The sequence below is a fragment of the Podarcis gaigeae genome (genome assembly GCF_964106915.1).
Source record: "Podarcis gaigeae genome assembly, chromosome: 14".
Classification (NCBI taxonomy): domain Eukaryota; kingdom Metazoa; phylum Chordata; class Lepidosauria; order Squamata; family Lacertidae; genus Podarcis; species Podarcis gaigeae.
Window position 1 is genome coordinate 36949076 of NC_139690.1, and position 19128 is coordinate 36968203.

Sequence of the window (19128 nt, forward strand, 5' to 3'; positions counted from 1 at the left end):
CTTTCTCTCACCATCACCACCCTCTTTTTAAAAATCCCTGTACAATGACTTGTTATGTAAAACACTAGTGTGTGTGTGTGTGTGTGTGTGTGTGTGTGAGCACTCAGAGAGAGAGAGAGAGAGAAAGAGAGAGAGAGAGATTCTTTAGTGTTGGAATCTGAGTCACATGGGGCTGTTTTATTCCCCCCTCTGCTAATCTCGTTTCTATAGAAACAAGATTGGGGGGGAAACGACAAGCGGAGAAAGAAGAGAGAGAGAGAGAGAGAGAGAGAGAGAGAGAGAGAGAGAGAGAGAAAGAAAGAGAGAGAGAGAAGAGAATTAAGGTGATGGGAGAGGAAAATAAGGGTGGCAAATGAAGAGAAAGGTCTTGTTTTGGTGGGTGGGGTTGAAATGTAGCCAGAATAGGCTGTTAGGGAAAACTGGCAGCCCCTGAATGGGAATTTTGGCCAGCAGTAGTTCAGTTTAGGTTATTGTCTATGATGGAACGTGTGCATGTGTGCATCTTGGAGAGAAGGTGTTTCAAAATATTTCCTGAAGTGAATTCATCATCCTGAGCAGGAGGCATCAGAAAAAGAACAAGCCCCAAGTATTTAGCAGGTGAGTGAGAAAGCAGCAGTACCGGTGGGGGACCTAGGGAGGAAAGCTAAAGTGACACCCATTCTAGCCATATTTTTGGCACTCTTTCCTAACTGATGGCGCAGCCAGCTGGCAAGGGGTCTCATTCCCCAGGATGTTGATTGGTTGATTCTCTTTCCCACCCCACTTCCAACCCACCAAAGCTCTGAGCACGTTAGCTTAGGGATGAGGGACAGAATATTGTGATTTATGTGCAGTTTGTCTTACTACTTAGATATGTGCATGTATGATGCCACTCCTGGCCATCCAGTTGTGTGACAGGGTTCTAGCTTAGATAAATTTACATTGTGTTTGTTTCTTGATAGGTTGATTTAAAGGAGGGATAGCATCTTTGCATTCAGTTAACTAATTTCCTGTACAAATCCTGAAGAACTTCAATTCACCCACCCAAAAGGCTTCTGATCCATATGGCTGTGTTTCAGCAACTTGATATTATTGCCTGCATCCATCTATGTCAGGAATAACCAATGTGATGCACTCCAGATGATGTTGGGCTACAACTCCCTCATTCCTGACTATTAGCCATGTTGACTGAAGCTGTTTGGAGTTGCAGTCCAATAACATCTGGAGAGCACCACAATGGCTACTCCTGATTTACATCTACAAGCCATGGTAAGCAAGGTTCCACTGGGCTGGTGATGAATGCAGTCAGCAGCACCCTCAGCAATTTGTCTTTCAGTATTACTGTCATGCAGATTGCTAAGTGATTTAGCTAGAGGTGTATGTGCTGTAGATACCCCTCATGCCTAAAAAGGACTATATTTTTTGAGTACAGGCAGTAGAGAGGTCCTTCAGAATTTGCTTGTTGCATGTGCACTTCTCAAAACTCCTTTATAAGTACATAAGCCCACCCTTGGGACTTATAGTCTACTCTAAGAATTATGTTCATGCATCCTAATCCTTCCAGTTTTCATTGCATAAGCACATTGCAACTCCAGAGCTGTAGTGTTATGTGCAGAATGATGTCCATGTATAAGTATATGACAGTGGCTTGCTTTGTGCATCTTTTACATACAGATGACTTAAGCTTACATGTAATAATGGCACAGGCGAATGCATAACTTCATGGGCTAGTTGCTGTGTGTCACCTTCCTGACACATAGCCTTTTTTTAGCCAATTCATGATTTATAGAGCAGCCTAATAATAGACCCTGGTATGTCATCTGTAGGATTTTTAATGTGTTCTTTCATCAGAGGAATGTGTTCAATTAGTGTGATTTTATTGTGAGTTTTGTGACTTTGGATTCCTTAGCTTCTGTTTTTTGTAATAAAAGTGGTTATCAGTCCTTACAGCTGTCGTCGTTGTGTGATGGATTTACGTGTTGTATAACTTTGGAAGTGAAGCGGTACCAAGGTAGTAACTTAAATATAATGCACATATAAAAATTCCTGGAGTGGGAATATGGGAAGACACTGGCTTGTGGTTCCTTGGTGTTTGGGGATAACAACTCTGATTTCTTAGAGTGGAAGATTTCATTTTCCATTTGTGATACTCACTTCAGCTGGATAGAACTACAGGGTTCTCTGAAATAATAAATCTCTGTTCATCCTCATAAAATCAAAAGTGTTATAACTCTAGATATGAGAGATAATTTCCATTGCCTTCTACATATATAAATTAGGAGAATATTAGGGCCTATATGTTGTCTTGTTTTGAGAGATGAGCAAGTGGAAAAATAAATGCAGCATGATGGACCAGCCCTTGCTAGTGCATATACAATATGATCTTTAGGTAGACAGAGATTGCATGCTGCTCCATAATAATGCATGCCCTACTTCAGAAGTGATATTCTGAAGCACAGCCTTCTTGGTTGTGGTGCCTTGGCTCCTTTTACTTTTTAAGGTGTTATAGAAAAGCTGCTTTATTTTCTTTTGTTCCAAGTGAAACCTAATTTTCTTAAAATAAAATTTCCAAGATGCCACTGAATTTATTCTAAAGCAAAATTTAGGGCAATTAGGCTAATTCTACTCAGGTGAAACTACTATAGTAATTACAAAGAAAGCTGAAGATAACTTTACTGAAATTAAGAAAATTTATCAGGGCTTCATATGTCTTTACTAATAGTTAACTAGGGTAGGTGATGGTTGTTTTGACCCTGGGAAATGCAAAAATCATTATATATTGGTTTGATTTCTGAGGATAGGGTTTTCACATTACACAAGATTCTTACTTCAGGCTGAATGAAAGGGGAACTACCGGTAATTCTCAGCTGAACTTACTTCCTGAAAGAAGAGTCCTTTAAAAATGTTAATGCTTATAATGGCATACCTGCAAAAAAGGTGTGCCTGCATACGTGAGCATGCACTGTACATCCATAGCAATATTTTGATGTATCTCAGGAGGACATTTCTGCCTAGGACTGGCTGTGCTCACAAGTAGTTAGGAAGCTTGACAAACTCTTACATTTGACCTCATCAACCAACTTGTAGGACATTGTTCTAAAATATTTCGTGCGTTTGTTTTGCTGAAAGGGTGTATCAGATACACACGAATGTTCCTTAAGAGATAACAATGCTACTTTCCCCATTTGATAGAGGCACATAACTGAACGTTTGTTCCAGAGCAACTTTAAGTCAGCCAGTTACCTGAATTCAGGGCTTGTGTATGCTTTGATTCTGTGGGAGCACAGAAAAGCTGCACAAGGTGGAACTGATTGTAGAATTTGGCTTTCTGAAAGGGAGGCTTTTGTTTTAAAGCAGTGTGGGGCTTTCTAGTCCTTAAGGTTTGCTTCAGAATGCATGAGCAATGCATGGTGAAATGTCAGAAGCTGGAGGAACTACTGAACGATATTTCCAGTGGCCAGGAGTGTAAATTCACTGCCTTGTATTGCCCCTTTCTGCTATGTGTGACTCGCAGAAGCAGAATAAATAATCTGAAGCAAGTGAAATGTCAGTTACAGTGAAATGTCAGTTACAGTGTAAGGTTACTGAAACTATACAAAACTCTTTGTAAATAAATGGCCACAGCTTACTAACAGGCCCTCCTTGGTATAATTTTAAAGGTAGCAAGGCATGGTTTGAATGCACATGATGTAGCTGAGCTAAGGAGATATGTGTTTTATGTATTTTTTATCCATTCAGTCCTTAAAATTTCTATCCCATTCTTCCTCCCAAAGGAGTCCAGGGTAGCACACAATAAAACAGCCCAAGAATACACATTTTTTAAAACAATACAAAACAAAATTAGGAAAAACAAGCTGAGCTTGAACCCTGGCAAGACGGAGGCATTGTGGGTGAGAAGCTGTCTTGTCTGAGAAATTGCCAGTTACCTACCCTGGATGTGGTTGCACTCCTCCTGAATGAGCAAGTTTGTAGTCTGAGGGTACTTCTAGATTCAGCTGTCACTGAGGCTCAGGTAGTGAGAGCATTTTAACAACTGTGACTGGTTTGACAGCTATGGCCATTCCTGGATAGGGGGAGCCTTATCACAACAGTTGAGACACTGGTTGCTTCAAGACTGGAATACTGCAATGTTCTCTATGTGGGGCTTCCTTCGTGCTTGAACTAGAAGCTGCAGTTAGTGCAGTTGCTGACAGGAGTGAGGCCTTGTTAGCATAACACCTGTGCTTAGAGATCTGCACTGGTTGCTGATTTGCTACCAGGCCAGGTTCAGGGTGTTACTATTAGCATATAAAGCACTTACCAACTTGAGACTCGTGTACCTATGAGATCATCTTACCCCACATGTGCCCACTCAACTGCTTCCATTGGCAGAATTGGCACTACAAGAGGTGCCACATAATATATGTTTTGCATTTGTATGAACCCAGTAATTTAGTGTAACAGCACCTACACTTTGGAACTCCTTGCCTATTGATATAAAGCAGGCACCGTCACTGTACTCTTCTCGCCTCCTAAAAACATTCATGTTTAGATAAGCCTACCCAGATGAAGATTGAGGTAGTTTTTATCTGTTTTAGTATTTTAACTTGTGCATGCTTCTAAGTATGGGCATAGCTTTTTCTTGATTTTATTGTTTTACCTTTTTGAAATCTGAGGTTTTTAACAATCAATTTTTAAGAAATAAATAAATAATAAAAAAATTAAATATTCCCATAGGTAATAAGTTTAAGGTTACTAGGGATGGTATATTTCAGCGATCAAATGCCTGGGTGAACAGGAATGTTTTAAAATTCATTCTGAATGTTAACAAAGGGGGAGAGAAGCACATGTTGCCGTGAAGGGTATTCCATAAATAGGGAACTGCCATAAAAAAAGACTTGTTGTGCAGCACCAAGGGCTTATACAGACTTCTGGTTGTCCCTCTGCTTTCCCCCAGGGAAACCTGATCTTTGCCAGTGAATCGGAGCAAATATGGATTGGGTTTTCCATGGATTGATGTTTGCTCTGACTCAGCACCAAAGAGTGGGTTTTCCTAGGGAAAGTGGCAGGACAAATAGAAAACCACTCAGACCTCGGCCTAGAAAGCAATGGCAAGCTGAAAACCGCCTGGACCCATGCTTTCTAGGCATGGAACAAGTGGAAATATGGATGAGCATCAACTGTGCAGCGCCCAGTGGCAGTACCAACACATGGTCCCATCAGGATACCCCACTCACCAATCTAGGAATTGCATTCTGCCCTAACTGCAACTTTTAGACTGTCTTCAGGTGCAGCCCCATGTAGAGCACATTGCAGTAGTCTGTGCTGGAGGTCACTGGTGCATGATATTGTTGTTGTTGTTTAGTCGTTTAGTCATGTCCGACTCTTCGTGACCCCATGGACCAGAGCACGCCAGGCACTTCTGTCTTCCACTGCCTCCCGCAGTTTGGTCAGACTCATGTTTGTAGCTTCGAAGACACTATCCAACCATCTCGTCCTCTGTCGTCCCCTTCTCCTTGTGCCCTCCATCTTTCCCAAAATCAGGGTCTTTTCCAGGGAGTCTTCTCTTCTCATGAGGTGGCCAAAATATTGGAGCCTCAGCTTCACGATCTGTCCTTCCAGTGAGCACTCAGGGCTGATTTCCTTCAGAATGGATAGGTTTGATCTTCTTGCAGTCCATGGGACTCTCAAGAGTCTCCTCCAGCACCAGCATGATATTGTAAGTTTCTGCAAAATCTCTGTACACTGTTTTCAGTTCCCTGGAAGAAAGGCAGCAGTAAAATAAATATGTAAAGGATCACAGGATCACAGAATTGTAAGTGGCTTACAAGTTATCTAGTCCATAACTTGCGCTCTTAATTAAAAGCCAGTATTCCAAAGCTCCTGAAACAACCAAGTGAATGCTGTTTGCCAAAATGTCTTGCTATTAAAAGATGTACTTTGTGGTGCTAAATGCTAAGGCTAGGTGAAATTCCCCACCCAACCCCACACTTGTTTAGCTCAGCATTATTAAATATGTATCTTTAGTAAGCTCTGTTTAAATCAGTGCAACTTACTTCCACAATGTAAATATTATAACATCAGGGTAGTTTTGTGGAACTATGAATAACTAGTTTTTCGAAGTTGGCATAACATGGGTATGAAGATTTTTTTTTGTCTCTCTTTCCTATTTTTCTCTTCACAAATAAAGGTTTGAAGAATACTTGGAACAAAGGAAATTGACTTCTTTTTAAATGGAGAACAACTACTTTTTGGCTTTCATCTTACTGGTTTACTTCATCGTTTTGATTGCTTTGCTTACACATTTCCTGTTATAAGGATGTACTAGTATAGTGGTACCTTGGTTCTTGAATAGAATCCATTTCAGCTTCTGAAATGTTCAAAAACCAAGGGGCTGCTTCCCATTGGTTGCACTCAGCGGAAGCCATGTCACATGTTTGGGTTCCAAAAAATGTTTGAATACAGAAGCATTTATTTCTAGGTTTTTAGCGCTCAAAAACTGAAACGTACAATAACGGAGGCGTTCAGGAACTGAGGTACCACTGTACTTTAATAACCCTTGACCTTAGGAAGGACTGATATCAGTCTGCTTCAGTTTGATTTGCTCCTAAAGAAGAGCAAATATTTGGGAGCATGTTGAGCATCTTTACCTTGGGCAGTCTTGCCGCAGAAACCTATGTAAAACTACAAATGAATTTATACCAGGTGAGATTTTTTGCTTATCTTATCCACTGTTGTCTGCTCTAACTGACAACTGATCTCCAAATTCTCAGGCAAAGGGACTTTCCTATCAACTACTACTTCATCTGTTTCACTGGAGATACCATGGATTGAAACTGGGACCTACTGCATGTAGAACACATACACATGCTGCACCACTGAGCTATGTTAACTCCTCTTTCTGTATGTCCCAGCACTGTTTACTCTTACAGCAGTTTTCTAGCGTCTCACACCATAGGACTTTTGCATCCCAACCCTTTTAAATGGAGTCTAGGAATTTGGTTTGCATTTAACAGTGACTCTATCAAATTACACACTTTCCAAAACAATATGAGAAATGAAACCCAGCTACCTAATCTGAATTTTCCAATGAAGTTATCCAACCAAATGGTTACAAAAAAATACATTTGCAGGTGTAGTGAAGCTCTGTGTGGAGCAGCAGGTGGTGAATAACAACAAAAGCCACAAATTTGGGCATGGATCCCTAAATCACCCAGCCTGCCTACTGGGTGATCTGTTGTTAGCTGACAGATGGGGATTGGGTGATGTCGGGATCCCCCATAGCATGAACCACTTCATGTGGTTCTTGTGGCATTAGGCCAGTAATAGAGGGCTCTGTGGCCTGCTAGCCTGACTAGGTTTCTGGATAGAAAGTGCTGCCCAGCAGAATCCTTTAAGTGGAACCTCCTATTGGATGGGACTGGGTGCCCCTTCCTCGTAAGGATCCAGCCAGATGTTCCAATATGCCACCCTCCAGGGAGCCCAGTGCAGCTGCTGATTGGCTCCCTGAAGTCTCCATGTCCTTTGGCCTCCTACACGGCTGCAAAGCACATGAAGCATTTCACAGCTGTGCAGGAGACCTAAGATGCCAATTGCTCCTCTCTCCCCTGCTGCACCAGGCCACAAAATGGGCCTCCCTGATAAATTGAGGAATTTAGGAATGTTGGGGGAAAATATGTATAAAAATAAATATATATGGTGAAATTGCTTGCAAATATGTGTACATTATTCAAAAGGTGTACAAAAATGTGTTTATTAGGAGAAATTGGCACTAAATTGTAGGTTATTTTTTATGAGATTTTTTTTTTAAAAAATTGCAGGTTGCTGCAGAATTGTGGAGAATTGAATTTAAGGCTAGAAAAATGAGAAACTAAGAAAATAGATTGACATATCTTTGCATCCCTAATTGAGACACCAGATTTGAACCTGGAACTTACTGCATTCCCAGCACGTGCTCTATCACAGACATATGAACCATCCTCATTGACATTACAATATAACAAACTAATAATAATATCCTTCGCCCTTATTTTTAGAAATAATTCCCACCCCCTGCTCAGCATACTAAGTGTTCTCTAGGGCATTGTTAAGAAGGACGCAGCTGTAAGCTGTGATGTGAGGAGCCACTTTCATATGGAAAGGAACAAAAATATTGTGTGTGTAGAAAAGACTGGTTGGGCTTTATAATGCATTGTTTTTCACACTATGTTTTCACTATTGCAGGTGCTGTACATTGTTAATTCAGTACAAGTTTTCTAAAGAAATCACATACACAGTAAGCACAGCCAGCATTAACTGGGCAAACTAGACACAAATTGCTTTTAAATTACAATTGGCTTTAAAGTCCATCCTGTATTGGACCCCTTCAGAAAAAAACAAACTAGTACTAAACCAACTTCATGATGACTGCAGAAATCTGCTTACTGTACTTTGAATCCTTACTTGAACACCCTGTGTGTGTTTCTGAGTGATGATAAATTCCCGAATTTTGACTTATGATATAGGATCATAGTTTGTAGAGGTCTAACTGCAAAATCAGCAAATACAAACATTAAGCAAATAAATAAATTGAATAGCAGTTGAGGAAAAGATGTGGCTATCCCATTCATCCTGGATGCACTATTATTACACTTCACAATATATCGTATTTTTCGCCCTGTAGGACGCACTTTTCCCCCTCCAAAGATGAAGGGGAAATCTGTGTGTGTCCTATGGGGCGAATACAGGCTTTCGCTGAAGCTTGGAGAGCTTGGTGCGCACTGACCCCTCTCGCTCTCCAGGCTTCAGGAAGCTATCAGCAAGCCTGGGGAGCCTGCGGGAGTTCCCCCAGGGCTCCCTAGGCTGCGGATAGCAACCTGCCGCCCGGCGCACGGGGCGCCCTAAAGCAGAGCGCCCCTTGCGCCGGGCAGATATCCGCAGTGTGTGGAGCCCTGCGAGAGTTCCCACAGGGCTCCCCATGCTGTGGATAGCAGCCTGCTGCATGGAGCGCAGGACGCGCTGAAGCAGAGCGCCCCGCACTTCGGGCAGACATCGGCCAGCCCCACAAGCTCGGGGGACAGCGGGGAGGCGCAGCCCCGCCATCCCGCTGTTCCCCGACCTGGTTTTGGGGGGAAAATAAAGGGAATTTTTTTCCCCTTTATTCCCCCCCCCCAAAAAAAAATAGGTGCGTCCTATGGGACGAAAAATACGATATAAACTAGAATCTCTTTGCAGTGTAAATGATCTGCATGATCACATATCTACATGCTGTTAATTCCATGTTAAGCGCTTGAAAGACCAAGACAAATCTAAAGCCTCTTTATAAGAAGCCATGTTATTTGTTCTTGAAATTTACTCCTTCCTATTAGAATTAGGACCTTGAAGGATATTCTCTGTAGGAATATCCTTGAAGTAAAGACCTACTCTACAGAAACTTAAATATGCTCTCTACTGCAGACCCAACAGTAAGTTTGTTGCTGAAATAAACTCCCATACACCTCAAGAGTCCCAATCCTTGTATCCTAGAGAGGAGAGCCCCCAACAGTGGCAGACTTCGGGCTTTAAAATTTCAGCGGCATCCTGTGCAATACCAAAATTCAGCACACACACCCCAACTCTCTCCTTCTGTTGTTCATCACTGTTGCAGTATCCCCTGCAGTGCCCTCTTGGTGCCCAGTGCAGGTGAGCCAATAGGAACGCCCCCCCCCCCAGGTCCCCTTAGATAGCTCAGTTGCTTAGAGTAAGGTGTTGATAACCTTCACAAATTATTGGAGAGCCAGCAGAGGAAAACTGGGTTTCTCCATTTTGCCAGAAAAGCTGATCAAGAAGTGTATATTGAGCGCCACGTAAGAAAATAGTACATTTGTCCTTGATAACTGTGATAAGTTCATCTGCATGGTAATAAAGTAAAATTATTATTATTACTGAATACGCTCACTAATTTGTGGGATCTGTGTTTAAATATTGGTTACTTAAGTAAGTCTTGAATTAGACTGAGCTCACTGCTGTACATTCTACTAGATTTCAGCAAGCACCACTTTCGTATTCACAAGCACAGATAAAAAATTTGAACATAGGAATAACTTCTATAAGAGCCATTTCTGTGGCCCAAGGCATAAAGGACAGAATGACCATAGAAAATAATAATTCTATGTTCCTCAGAGGTATAGCAAAATTCTGCTTGTGGATGTCATTGTCTTGGATGGAGTTGTTCTTGTTCATTATTGCATTGACTCTGGACTCATCAGAACCAGGAAGCAGTGACCATAAAGAATAACAACTTGCCATGGAATCAGTGGTAGCATGGTTTACCAGTGCCCAGGGCACACGCTGTGCTGGGAAGATGTGGTGCGGAGGGTGAATGGAGCTCACCGTACCAGCCCAGCCCTTGCTGCCGCTGCTGGAGCAGCCCCCTACCAGAGTCAAGTGAGGCTGTGCTGCACCTCCTGCCTGCCCATGCAGAGGGGAGCCCAGCTGGCTAACAGGGCACTTGGTGGATGACTCCCCCAACACCAGACAAAACTGCTTTTTTGTATTCAAGATTGTTAAAAAAATTAGATATGGCATTCATTTGTTAGAGGCAGACCAAGTCAGGCCCATTGACTGTGGTGTCCGTGGCCCAGGTGAAACATAACTCTTATATAACCATATATTTGCTGTTCAACTGCAGATTTCTTTGGCTTGCACTAGATCAAAGACAGCAGATAAGGTGGAGACAAACAGACCAGCATCACTGTTTTTTCTCATTAACTCACTTTTCAGTGCAAACACAAAATAATCAAGCAGCACCTGATGTGCCATAGACTTTGGAGAGGCAGAGGAACAGATTTGGAGCTAATAATGAATAGTGTATATGCATGCCAAACTACTTAATGAGCTATGCTTAACTTCCACATTAAGGTGGTCACTAGCAACACATTTAGGTCTACCTACTACACACTAATAAATAATGATTCAGATTTTTTCTAAGGAAATTTTAAGCCAAGGAAATCAAACTGAAGTTTCATACAATATTTGCTTCACAGCCTTTGTAGTGTATAGTCATTTGGCTCCCGGAACAAATTTACCTGCTTTTGTGAAGAAAAATCAAAGTAATGCTCTTATTATATGCTCTGCTATGACCTTTGATGATTTGCCTTGCATAGTCCAGTTGGTAGAGTCATGAAACTAGATCCTGAGATGACTGTAGGAATAATCTTATTTTAATCTGTAGCTATCCATGGCCATAGAATACTTGGTCTTCCTTTTTGAAAGCACTGTTTTGCATAGTTAATAGTTACAATTTTCTCCTATGCTAACCTGCCAGTCCAATGAGCTATGCTGCAAGTCATAACCAGGCTTGCAAGATTAAGATGGACTCATTTGCATATAACAGGAAGTTAACTTTAGCAGTGTTTAGTTTAAGAGGATGAAAAGATATTGAGGCCAAATATTTGGGAAAATGAGCAAAGTAGAAATTAAATAAAGTGGGTGCAAGTACATATCATTGACTTGTTCCATGTGTGGAAGAAAGTACCACTGTTACTACAACACAGGCAATTACCCACTTACATGGGAGTTACATTCTGGGGGCCTTGTGTGCATAAAGAAAAAGTGTATAAGTGAGGAGAAGCCTCTAAAACTAGGGTGATTTAAGAGGCACCAGAAGTACCTTTTTCTTTCATACCTTTGCCTCTAGATTGCCAGAAAGGGCAGGGAACAGTATGTCCGAGCCCACTGCAATACAGCTTTGCACCCAACAGCTGTTGAATGGGGTTGTCTTGCAGCAGTGAGAGCTCCTGCACACCATTTTGGAATCCACAATTTCCTTTTTAAAAAAGCCTTTTAAACCTTTATTTATGGAATTTGGTTCATTGACATCCCCTTTAGGCTCTGGGAAGGGTCTCCTCGGGAGCCACGAGGACTTTCCAGATCTCCCACCATTTCCAGGTTTGAATTGAATTATTTATTTATTTATTTATTTCCCAGTACTACACATATCTGCGATCACACATGAGTTGATCGCACTTTAAGTGAGGGTATGTCTGTATAGTTAGGTTGCTTTGATATAAGCTTGGATCAACAGCAACCGTCTCTTAAACATAGTAGTCTAATTCAGTTTGCTCTATAATCTCTGGCAGTAAATAAGACCAAAGGTTGCTTTTAAATCAGTGCAGGCTGTCTTCCTTTGGTTTTGTTTTATTACTCTGCCAAGTATAACAGTACTAGGCAGTGATCTTGTTTAGAGTGACCTGATGTAAACACCATTTACTTTCACCCAAAGTGATTATGGTCACTAATGCAGGCATTATGTTTTATTGCATGGAAAGCTGGCACAAACGTTTCCTGTAATAGATCTTAAACACACAGGGCAGTAATTATTAGGGTCCTCTTTGGGGTGTCTGGATTCATCTTGTAAACTTCAGACTATAGTTTTCAGATCACTATGAGAAATTATGTTGGACTAGATAGGCCATTGGCCTGATCCAACAGGCTCTTATGCTGGCAGCGATACCTTTTCCAAAGAACAGTTCCTCAGGAGATCACAGATAGATGTGACTGATCACAGAACATCATGTGTTGCCAGATAACCTACCTTCTTTCCTGATGTACTGAATGGCTGTTAAACAGAATAAAGGGTAAATGTGTGTGTGGTTAATGAATAGAAATTACAGTGAAATTTTACCTACCTGTGCAGTGTGTGAAATGGCTGGCTTATTGAAAGCAGTTTTTCATCTAAGCCTTTAAACCATATCACTTGGGTATCTCCCCATGGCTCTGTTCAGCATCTGAATGTAGAAACAGCCTACGAGGTAATAGTTTGGTTTTACTGAGACCTAGTTAATTGAAATATGACTCATTACCACCTGAGCTTTGACTTGGAATTGCAGGGGAGAAATTTAATGACAGAGATAGCTTTTGAGCTGTGGGTTCTGTTTTGCAGGCTTTAATGAGATACGTAATTGTTCCTAATCAGATATCTTTTCCACCAGTATTTGCTTTAGAGCTGTTTCATTTCCCCCCATAAAAAAGGCAATCACCCATTCCTTCCATCAAAGTAAAAATAAATAAATGATTATTTATAAAGAATGATATTAAAAAAGCCCAAGCCTATTCTTTCTCAGTGTAATATTTAGACATTTGGCTTCCTCCTCCAAAAAACTGCCTTCACTCTGTCATGAAGAACAGCAAATTTATAAACTGAAAAATATATCAATAACCAGAGTTAATGAATTGAAGATGCCAATGTTTAAAAACATATCTGAATAATAGCTAGCTATTTGAGGTTTATTCCAGTATTGTAAAGAGAGAGACAGTGGGGCTGCTTTTCTGGGAAATGTTTCTGAGGTAATTTGCTTGGTTAAAGTAAGTCACAAAAATGTACTGGCTTAGATATATATGTAACACACAAGCAAATACCAATATGGATGCATACATGGAGGACCACGAAGTTGCTGTTTTTGTTTTACTAACCTTTAGCAATTTCTTTGCTGACTCCCTCACCTTCATTCTGAATATCCCTTAAATCGGTGACTTCAAAACTTTCAACCTGTGCTTTAAGACTGACAGATGCCACCAGACTCCTTAATAAAAATGTCTTGCCGCCTTTAAAAAAATGCTTTACTTGCCTAGTTAAAATATGCAGTTTTCAACATTTTTTTTTTGTTTATAGTAATTATACCCCACCCTTTAGCCAAAAAGGGTCTCAGAGCAGATTTCAAATAGCTTTCGAACCAGCATTCAAATAGCTATTGTTGAATTGTTTTTCCACTTGGAAACAGTATTCCATGCAAGTGTAGAAGAAAGACACACTTTACACTTATTTGATGGAAGCCTAGCTATGTGAGTAAATAAGGCTAGTTTTACATGCAGTGAACCACCTATAGTAGTAGGTGGTCCTGTGAATTCATTGCTCTGCTCCTTCCTTTTCTAAGATTCAGCCACCTACCTTTCCATCTTGCTCCTGCCATTCTCTTTGGTTACTGTCATGCTATGATGGAGTTAACACCTCTCCTTTCCCCCTTCCCCAGGTCTGAGGGCAGCCTTTCTAAGTTCACACACCGGTTATCAATTAAACAGAAGCAGGAGAAGAGAAGGAAAGCTGAGTATGCCTCAGCTGAGCTGTCTGCTTTCCGTCCCAGGTCTCTGAGCATTGAATGGTAAGAGATGCAGTGTTGGGCTCAGGACAGAACAAAATCATACCCCATGCATTGTCACACTTTGACCTTTTTGCTGTCACACTTTTCCATGCCAGGGAGAAACCAGCACATTTAAAGCAAATTGAGTTAAAACTGTTGGCCCATATAAGAATCCATCTTGAGGGCAAGTCACATTTAAAGCAGCAGGCATCCTTGATGCATTTGCAACAGTGATCCTAGTGGAGATCAGAGATGCACCTAGTGTGCAGAGATGCATTTCTCCAAATACATATGTGCCTTGGCCAGTAGTGCCCCAGGGTGTTAACAGGTGCATGTCTGCATTTCACATGTTCCAAAAAGGAAATGCCGTAGTAAACTCTGCAAACTCACTCCAAGTCAAACCACAGGACCAAGATTAACAGGCCACACGGTCAGAAGCAAGCTAAACAAAGAGTTGATTCTCATAACTGCTTTGTAGCAGAATGCTTAATTTTTCAGTCTGTTGCTTCACATTCACAGCATGTGGATCATCTGAATCATTCATCACAAGTACAGACTGCAGTTTGGCACATGGTTGCTCAGTTCAAACTAAAAAGGTTCATGATGGCATGCCAAATTGCAATTTGTACTTGTGATGAACTGCTCAGAGGATGCACTCACCATCGTAAGATTTAGTTCATGCTGTAAAATAAAACAGCTGGCCATGTTCAAAAAAGTTCTTCATACAATCAAGAGTCAGAGGATATTACTGCACAGTTCATATCACATGAAAACCCTGTCTATTACAAAAAATAAAAAATCCTTAGATCCCTTAGCCACACCACCTACCGACAACCCTACTGTGATACAGTCATTTATTTAGATGTAAAAGAGTGGTAAGCTAGAATCTGATAACTAAATCTCTCAACTCACATAACCTCATCTAATTTTTACAAAGATCAAAATGGAAATCAGTTTATGAATTGTTATCCCTGGATTGTGTGGATTTTCCCAAGCTTAAAGCAAAGCTAGGCCTTGATCAAGTCCAGGATGAGGAAGAAATTCAGTGTTGGAGGGCAAAACAAATAGGCAATGTTGTGAAGCCAGCACACAATTTGGAATAAAGTAGAAAATGGACAGCAAGTTATCAAGGAGGGACTCAGGACTGGAACAAAGCAAGCTCAGCAAGGCCCAAATGAGGAAGAAAGTTGTTCAGGCAGGTGAGGGTGAATGACAAGTTTCTCTCTTGTGATATTTTAGACTAGTGGCACACAGTTCCCACTGAAATGGTAACTACATCTTTATGTCTTCCCTCCCTTTCCATAGCATCTTCAAAAATCTTACCCATATCCTCACCTTCCCCAATCTTACTCCATGGCTGCCTCTTGCAGAAGACAGAGAAACATGGAATGCTATAATATCAAGTAGGGCTCGGCTGGACATTTTGGTCAGCCAAAATTTGGCCCAAATTCTTGATGTTTGAAGGGAAGTTGCAGGAAAAACAACCTCTCCCAATTTATTTATCTATTTATTATTAAATGTGTACATCTTCATCAGAAGATCACAATGCAGTTCATAACATTAAAAGTACAAAATAAGAACACAAAATGCATAATGGAACAAAAACAAACCAATACCTCCCATAAACACATATTTGATTTCAAAGTTCAGGCAGTGGCAGTGGAAGCTCCAGGAGGTGGAATTTCAAGGGGGGAAGTGAAATGGAAGTGGACTGAGGGCTCTTCCTTATTAAAAAAAAAAGAAAGAAATTTATTTAAGAGCCACTTGGAATGGCTCTTATCTTTAAACAAAAATGCTTCTTAAGATGGGATGGGGAGGGAGAAGAAAACCTTTGACTACCTCATAACGGCTGAACATCAAATGGCTTTCTCTCTATGGGTGTCAGGGACGCAGGTGGCGCTGTGGGTTAAAGCCTCAGTGCCTAGGACTTGCCGATTGAAAGGTCGGTGGTTCGAATCCCTGCGGCGGGGTGCGCTCCCGCTGCTCAGTCCCAGCGCCTGCCAACCTAGCAGTTCGAAAGCACCTCCGGGTGCAAGTAGATAAATAGGGACCGCTTACCAGCAGGAAGGTAAACGGCGTTTCCGTGTGCGGCTCTGGCTCGCCAGAGCAGCGATGTCACGCTGGCCACGTGACCCGGAAGTGTCTCCGGACAGCGCTGGCCCCTGGCCTCTTAAGTGAGATGGGCGCACAACCCCAGAGTCTGTCAAGACTGGCCCGTACGGGCAGGGGTACCTTTACCTTTACCTTTTACTATGGGTGTCACCTAATAGCTCGCTCCTTTGGTAAAGAAAGGTCCAAGGAGGTTAGTGGTTTGGTGCAGCTCTAAAATCAGGACATGCATAAGTTCTATCAGTGGTTACAAACACAAAGTTAAATAGGTGTCCACTTTTCAGCAGCAGCCATATGTATAACATCTAGCTTGGCCCTTTGTAATGCCCATAATAACAACTATACTGTTAAAGATGTTGGATCTGAAGACTTCCTTAGTCCATAGGTGGCATAGGTGGCCTTTGGTTCTGTGAATGGGACAGAATTCTAGCCCTTACCCAAAGAATCCCTACTTCTTGCATGGCAAGGGAAATTTGATTTGTTCAAATGTACAATTTAGAATTTACTGTTGCTTAGTGTGATGGTGGTGGGTAGCAAGCCTCCTTGTTAGCATGTGAGGGAGTCTCTGGAGTTAAAAGACTTTTGAGGTCTTGCCTCAGTCAGCAGAGCTATTCCTGCCTACCCTGTTAGTCCATGAATTGATCTCTAGCCTGTGCAGCTCATGGGGGAAGTAAGTGATGAGTGCTAACTATGTAGGATAGATGTAGTGCCACCAAAACTTTTAATGAAGACACATTCTACTTTCTGAGTGAACAAGCCCAAACATTCTACAGCGAAGGTTGACTATAAAGCAAGGGGCCTCCAAACATTGCCCATCATCCAGGCTCATTATTTCCCCACCCCTTCTGCTGCCATCCTGGAAGAGCATCATTATAACTGACAGCTCATCAGAAATTTGTCATACATACCTAATTAATATAACATTATTATTATTATTATGAGAAGAAGCGGTGAAGCCTTGTGGTTAGAGTACTGAGCTAAAAAAAAGCCAGGAGTTGAAAGATTAAGAAGCCATCACCACTGGGATGTCACTTTACAAAATCTTTTAGTACATAAATGATATTATTGTTCTTCTCTTTCCTCTTGAGTACTCTTCTTTCCTACTGGAAGTCTGTCAATAGAGCTGCCTGGCAGCATCTTCAGACTTGTCTGGTCTGCCACTGTCTTTAATCAGTGTTTGGACAGGTGCAGGTTTCTCCATATCCAGAGTGGGAGCAAAGTGCTGCATGGAACCCCAATTCTCTTTCTCCTAAGAGGGCTCTCCAGGGTCTGGGTCAGCCATGATCCTGACAACGTTATAGGTATAGGTATGGAAACAGGGTATGGAAACAGGAGCAAGTGCAGGTTCATCTGCTGAAGGATGTGCTCTGGTTCCTCCAAATCTTTGCTGTTCAGCTGACACATGCGTTTTGTAAAATGAATACTTATATACTCTGTTTATCAGCCCCCACCACCACTTAGTTCTTCCCCACTCATCAGAGTTCCTTGTACAGCCTCTTCCATTGCGAAGCAGAACTGTTTTGATCTGAGGGAGAAGATGGTACATGTTCCCAAATGTACTAGGCGTTCACAGCTAGGTCATCAATAAAATGTGTGTGTTTGTGGTGGTAAGTTAATACAATAAATAAGGAGGTGGTTCCTATTGTAAGTTGCCCCATCTTTTCTTTAATTTCAGCCTTGACGCTTAGCAATATTGAAATATGCACCCACATGCATATATGTAAGCAGTCCCACCCCAGTAGCTCTATAAAAGGGTCTATTCACAAATCACTTATTTTTAGTATGGTCGCCACTGGAGTCAAAGGGACTATATCAATGTAAGCAGTCTGTGACACACCTTTCAGTTAATTTTTTTCTATGGAGCCCTTCACATAAACAATTTATTCATTAAATGTTGCCCTGCTCTCTTAGATAGATTAAGTGTGTGTCTCCTTATTCCCATATGGAAATTAAGACATATAGAGATGGAAGCTGTTAATTTTGACAGACAAAAACAATATCCAAGGCCTAGTATTCAGTGATACCGAACATGTGTGATGCCAATAAAAGCTGAGAAATTTGGCATTTCTGAGGACCTCCAAGCTCAGCATCCCCCAAACAAAACCAAATTTTGCAGAGTGAGCATACAACAAATTTAGTTGTATCTCTTCAAAATGTAATTTCAACACTGCTCCCCATGTTATAATCTTGGTAACATCTACACATGTAGCAAAAAGAGGTGGTCGAATTATGAGGTCGTAGAGTGAACTGTACCAGTGCAGTTGGGGAATGACATGGTTGCTCAGTGTTCCTCCACAAAATATTTCTAATGTGCAAGTAGAAAACTAGCACCACAGGGAGAGAGGTTGTAGCTTAACAATTTCTTTTTTATCTAGAGTTCAGCTTGCAGGGATTTTTTTCATATAGGAAAGCATTAAAAATGTGATCCACTACCAGCAGCTTCAAGTATTGAAGTATATTTCTGCTACTCTTGTTAACATTATTTCCACTTCATTCTGTTACATGTGTAAACCAGACCAAAGGCACAGGCATGCTCTTATGAATCTCAGTGTGGACAAATCGTGGTGGGGTGTGTGAAAGTGAGCACATTTTGGAATGTGGGGATTCCTTGGTTTACCGAGATAAGGTATTGTGATAAGGTATTACTACTCAAATAATTCTGGTGGCCCAAAAATAATTATTCTGAATGCAGATTTCCCAATTGACTATCAAGCTGTTTCCAACCTACCCTTTCTGGATATGATTATTGAGTTATAACGTACCCAGCTTCAGGCATGCTTAAATGCTGAACATTTTCTGGATCCATTAAACACTGCACTTTATCAGTGACTGTCACCTTGAGAATAATATTGGTAATAGCACCCTGCTGATGTGTTAGACCTTTTTGTGACCTTTGATGCCATTGATCATGAGGTATTAGTCACTTTACTGTGGGGCCTGGCAAGAATTTGTGGGACTGCTCTAG

At 41.4% G+C, this 19128-nt stretch overlaps 1 protein-coding gene across 14 annotated transcripts in view; it reads left to right on the forward strand.

Annotated features, from left to right (window-relative positions):
- Positions 1–19128, forward strand: part of LOC310831043 (ankyrin repeat and fibronectin type-III domain-containing protein 1-like) — a 350791-nt gene that overhangs the window by 261134 nt on the left and 70529 nt on the right. For 8 of the 14 annotated variants that reach the window (XM_083711065.1, XM_083711075.1, XM_083711071.1 and 5 more), the window contains one exon: positions 13947–14075. The exons of 4 other annotated variants lie outside the window; for them this stretch is intronic. In XM_083711065.1, coding sequence (XP_083567191.1) covers positions 13947–14075 — 129 coding nt within the window. Of the gene's footprint in view, positions 1–279; positions 598–13946; positions 14076–19128 lie in introns of those variants that run through there. 2 more of the 14 variants (XM_083711068.1, XM_083711069.1) reach the window with 2 other exon arrangements.